This window comes from Pelodiscus sinensis, chromosome 3 (assembly GCF_049634645.1).
Source record: "Pelodiscus sinensis isolate JC-2024 chromosome 3, ASM4963464v1, whole genome shotgun sequence".
Lineage (NCBI taxonomy): Eukaryota > Metazoa > Chordata > Testudines > Trionychidae > Pelodiscus > Pelodiscus sinensis.
In genome coordinates this window covers 97,706,157-97,712,156 of record NC_134713.1, presented here as the reverse complement: position 1 = coordinate 97,712,156, position 6,000 = coordinate 97,706,157, and the positions used below count along the sequence as shown (strand labels likewise).

The following is a 6,000-nucleotide window of genomic DNA, read 5'->3' as shown; positions in this document are numbered from 1 at the left end:
ACACAAGCTGTCTCTGTTGTAATTTCTGAGCACTATCTAAACCAGAATTTCTTTTGGTCTGACTCTCCATCAAGCATTTTATCTGAAAACATGTAAAAAAAAAGACTCGATGGAAATAATCTTTTCTGCCATCATGAAATAGTGAACAAAAAGGTCAAAGGAAGTAGCTCGTTATAATGTGTGATATTAATGATCTATCAACAGCATTCATCATATTACACAAGACAATAATGTGACCCGAAGTTAGAGCAAAACTTATCAACATCAAATTAACAGAATGACAAAAGTCTCAAGTTGATGCTGGATTATTTTACAATAAATACTCCTCTTCCTCCCCTTTTTAAGAATAGCAATGGTATCTCAAAATAAATTGCCATTTGTCTTTTTCTCTCTCTCAGGGTAAGAGAATTTGATTCACATCTCCCACTGTTAAGACATTTACTCATGTAATTCCCATAAGACAAACCTAAGAGTGATTCTGCCCCCCAATAATTAGCAAAACATTTGCTCTTGCCAGCCTTTGATCACCCAGGAATCATTTTGTTGCCCTAAGCACTGTGTGTATAGTTGAAACATCTTAAGATAGGTCCCCATGTGCTGCGCAGAAAATAATTCCTCAAGTTCATAATATCTTCAGTTAAAACTACAAATCATATTTAAAAAGAGACGTGAGGATTAAAGTCACATTATCAATGTATCTAGTATGAGGTTAGTTTCCTGGGAGCAGAGAAAGCTTCTTGCCAAGTCAACTCTCTTCACTGAGAAAAGTGGTGTTCTCTATACAGGAACTGCCAAGCAGGATGGGTTATAGATTTTCACTAATTCATCCCAAGCGCAGTCTGCCACCTACAAAGCAAACACAGTCCATGTTACAATTATTGGGAAGGTAGTTTTGGATGCAAAAATTAGAAGGATCTGTTAATTAAAAGAAAAATATGCATGGTGTTGGATTTAGATTGTTGCCTATTTTTTATAATTTCTTAATTTCTGACATGAATTGTAAAATGCAATGTTGTTGTGGCCGGATCCATCCCATGATATCAGAAGAGATAAGGTGGGTGACAGAACATATTTTATTTTCTGTGGGTGACAGAGACAAGCTTTCAAGCTTACACAGAACTCTTCTTCAGGCCTGGGGAAAGTACTGTCACAACTAAATACAAAATACATTCACCTTGAATGGTCCTAGAAAAGTTGGCCTTGGGACGGGGGAGCATGCAAAGTTTCTTCCGCCCTGCCCCCGCCCTGCAAGCAGCGCATGGTGCTTAAAAGTGTCACATGCTCCTGGAAGGGTGAGAGGAGGCTTTGTGTGCTCCTCCACCCCCAGACCCTGCCAGGAGCGTATGGCGCTTTTAAGAACCATGCAGGATAGGGACAGAGAGGAGGAAACTTCGCATGCTCCCCTGCCCCCAGACCCTGATAGGCCTGAGGGCAAGGGAGCGCATGGGAAGTCTCCTCCCAGCCAGGGGCATGGGCCCCAGCCTTCACCAGCCCTGTCAGGAGCACCTGGCGCTTCCAAGCCCCCAGGCCCTGATTAGCCTTGGGGCGGGGAGCATGGGAAGTCTCCTCCCAGCCAGGGGCATGGGCATCTAGGGGAAAGGGGGGGGCAGGCGGGCAAAGGTGCTCCCCCACCCCCAGACCAATCCTGGTCTGGGGGTGGGGAACGCAGAAGTATCCCAGCCCTGCCACTTCTGCTCAAGGCCCTGCCCCTTCTGGGGTGGCCTGGGGCCACTTCAGAAATGTTTGAAGTGGCCCCCGGCAAAAAATTATTGTCTACCCTGATCTATGTTAACTCCACTTTAACAATACTACAGCAGGATCTAAGAGAGTCTTTTTCTAAACAAACCCCTACAATCTCTTTTTAATGCAAATTTGATGAAGGTTAGTATGATTCTACAGCACTGAATAAAAATCAATATTAACAGACAGGAAAAATAACTTTCATAAAACCAGATTACAAAATGCTTTAGGTTTGATAAAGCAGTTAGAGATTCTCTACTGAAGTAACAATACCAAATAAACAATTATGCAACAGAATTATGTAACAGTCTCATAAGTAGATTGTTACAAAACAGTGGTGGATAAAGAATTTTTGATGCTTTGTTAATTGGGTGCAAAAGCTTAGTTATTTGAGGTACTTTACATCCTAAACAGAATGGAATAAAAACTCACATTATGTGTGTTCACATGACATAACAAAACCTTGTGTGATATAACATTTTGCTATATTGCAGTATTTCCTCCAAATGTATAATGCACAAATAAGCATTTTTATCCTCCCCACATGTATGGGTTAGTACTACACTGGCAATTTTTCAAGAGGAAACAAGACATGGAATAGCACTGAAAAATCCCTGGGGAATCCCCACCTATGATCAACTTAATTAGCACCACACAGCAAGCTCTGAATAAATATAGAACCATGTAATCTAATAAGAATAAATGGAGTATATACAAAAGGCAGTTTGACTAGGACCATTAGGGTTAATTCAGCCCAACTTGCTAATTTTCTCTGCTAGTACATAAATGTGGCTAATTAGAAGGAAGAAAATAAACTAACAGCAAATAACTCTGGGTAATATCTTCCTGTGCTGTGTGAGGTCTGTATGTAAAGCTCATGTTGGAAATGATGCTAAACAAATTCTATGCAACCAAAAAGGATGGATGACTGATTTAAATCAAAGCGACTTAAAATCTTTGATTTAAATCAGCAGAAATCCTTAATTAAAACCCTCAATCTGAGTTTCGGCTTGCATTTATACTTTACAGGTTTTTTCTTGATGCAAGATCGATTCTCTCTCATTGGTAATTTTTAAAATGCTTATTATCAATTAAATACAGCTTTTTACTACGTTGGGGCTTCTTTTTGCTAACTAGGAGGACAAACTAAATGTATACATTTAAGCAATTTTAGTTTCACACATTTATTCAGAATTAATTTTTACATTTTAATTATGTTAGAAAATGCTGAGTAATGGATTTCTTATTCACTGGATGATCATTACAATTTTTGCTCACAATTTGTGCCACACTATGATGAGTGCATTATGAACATGTGCATAGAAACACAAAAAGAACAAATCATTTTCAATAAAGGAAAGGTTTATTAAAATTCCATGTCTTAGAGGCCAGCAAGAGGTCTAAGGACAATTCAAGACAGGGCACTGTATTGCAGAATTCAAAAATGCTAACACCTAAAATATAACTATTTTAAGAAAAAAGTCTCAATCCAAGTCCCAGAGTCTTTTTCTGCCATCAGTAACATATGGACAAACCTTTAGAGCAAGATTCAAAATAGATCATGGGCTTGACATAATGCCATCCTGTTCTCTCAAATTAAATATGATAAAGTGCTACAATCCAAAATAGATTATGGAAAGGAAGACCTAGGCATATAAATAAATTATTTCCACAGTGTGGAGATGCACATGGCTATGGAGATCAATTTAAAGAGTGGACTGGTCTTACTAGATTTATTTATTCAATACAAAAATGCCAATTAAATAGGTTTCTGTGTTTGTAACAATGTGCATTTTATGTAAGAAAATAAAATTATTCATGAAGGTTTCCCAAGGCGCTACCATTTAATGAATCAAGAGAGGAAGAACGTTATGAAATCAAAATTGTGACTGTCTTTTGCTTTGGTACATTCCAGTCAGAAAGATCAAGAGACAGTAAAACAAAGACATTCTTATTTAATATCTCAGTGGGTTGGGAGATGGCCTTGCAACAAAGGAGGGCCAGATGGGTGTGGATGGTCCATCAAAAAAAAAAAATCAACTATGCCATAGGTTCTTTAGAAAAGGCACATAAGCAATGGAGATCACCTGACCAATGGGGACTGTCAAACAAACAGACAGGCAGACCCCAAGGATCTTTCTAGCAGCTGGAAGAGAAAGACAAAGACATCATCACCAGGGGGTGCCATTTCAGATAGGGGAGGGGGAGGGCAACAACTTGTGCATGACATGATGGGAGGGGGGAAGAGAATGAGGGCATGAAGAGGATGGGCTGAGGACAAAGGCTTCAACAGTGTTACTGAGCATGCTCAGTCCAAGCCAAGCATCAAATTGGGGGGGAACCAACCCCATCCGCGCTCTCCTCCACACACATCATTTCTATCCAGGGGTTACCAAGGCACTGGAAAACTACTTTTTTTGGCAGACAATGTAGCAGTGAGCTGACAGGAGCACTGCATCTAATTCCTATATAAAAGAAAGAAAATTAAATAAACATTAGACCTACTCAGCTCTAACACTAGCATATTCTGACATCTTGTAGCAAGTCACTTAAGGGACACAAGTTAGCCTTACTATTATAATATATATTCTTACGTTGTTACTAACTCTGTGGAGGGAGAGAGACCCTGTCAGGACTCCTGGGCTCTATCTCAGCTCTGGAAGGGGAATGGGGTCTAGTGGGTTACAGCAGGGGGCAGATACGTTTCAGATCTATATAAGAACATCAGGATGGCCATCCTGAGTCAGACCAATGGTCCTTCTAGCCCTGTATCCTGTCTTCCAACAGTGGCCAATGTCAGGTGCTTCAGAAGGAATAAAAAGAAGAGGCAATCATCATGATCCCTCTCCTATCACCTATTTTGTTTGTTTTAAATCTGCTGCCTATACATTTAATTGGGTCAGCTTCTTATGAAAGCTGTTCCTTACCCCCTAATCACTTCTGTTGCCCTTTCTGTAATTTTTTCAAATCCAACGTCTTTTTTTATATGGGGTGACCAGATCTGCATACAGCAGGACTACTCAACATGCGGCCCGTGGGCTGCCTGTTTGTTTGAGGCCCACAGGGCGGTTTGGGTTTACACGGGGCTCAACATGCGACCTGTGGGTGGGAACCAAAGCAAAAAAGTAGTCAATATAATGGTCTTCTGTTGATATGAGTTTTAGTAGTTGAATTCCTGGACTGTCATTGCTCATTAAAAGAGCTGTCATATGGATGGAAACTGGGAAAATATTGCATTTTATTAATAGCAGCAGAACTGATTTAAATGGGGCCTGTGTGTTGTGTAGTCTTGCCTTAATTTTTGCATTTATGCCTGTGAGAGTGAAATAAGCTATTATTTGTATATATACCGTATTTACATGTATATGCAACCAAACTTAAGATGCAGCCCTTGGCATGTGTATCATTGTGGTTCACGGGGCTTCCAAAGTTGAGTAGTCCTGGCATACAATGCCCTTATTCAAGATAAGGGCATACAATGACTTCACACAGAGGCAATATGGTATTTTGTCTTATAATCTATTCCTTTCCTAATGATTCCCAGTATTCTGTTAACTTTTTAGTTTTTAGACTGCCACTGCACTTTGAAGAGATGTTTTCAAGGACTTATCCAAAAGGATTCCAAGAGTCCTTTCTTGAGTAGTAACAGACCCCATCAAGCTCTGTATGTTTGGGGTTAGAACACATCACTTTTGTATTATAGTTAGGATTATATTTTCCCATGTGCATTACTTTTCATTTATCAACACTGAATTCTTTCTGCCCTTGTGCTGCCCAATCACCCAGTTTTGAGATCCCTTTGTAACTCTTTGTAGTCAGCTTTGGATTAGTCACTGTTTCCCCCTTTTTCAAGAACATTTATGAGAATTTTAACAGCAGTGGTCCAAATGCAGATCCTTGCAGTACAACACTCATCCCTACTCTTTCCCCCACCCCCTGCATCTTTTAAGTGGCACATCCGGCAATGTTTTCATGATGATCTAATAATCCTTCAATTGCTTGAATGCCCAGCCTTTTGTTATTTTTAATCACCCCGCCTCCCTCTTTTTATAACAAACTCCCTGCCCCAAAGGCAAAGCTGCAAGCAGCTCAAACTCTGTTGCATTTAAGAACAGCCTCCAGAGGCAGGACATAGGATATAAGCAGACCTCAAGCCTGAAATCTAAGTATTCAAACTCATGAGAGGGAGCTACTGTCCCCCTAGCCTCCTATAAATGACACCCTAGATCATCTCTTTTCTTCTCCCTACCCCCAACTCAA

At 40.1% G+C, this 6,000-nt stretch overlaps 1 protein-coding gene across 1 annotated transcript in view; it reads right to left on the bottom strand.

The window, feature by feature from the left end:
• Positions 1-305: 305 nt before the first annotated feature.
• The window catches only part of PEX7 (peroxisomal biogenesis factor 7), a 67,259-nt gene continuing 61,564 nt past the window's right edge, over positions 306-6,000 (bottom strand). Inside the window, exon 10 of the mRNA XM_075924259.1 lies at positions 306-846. Within this exon, the coding sequence (XP_075780374.1) occupies positions 778-846 (69 nt within the window). The 3' untranslated portion in view covers positions 306-777. The remainder of the gene's footprint in view (positions 847-6,000) is intronic.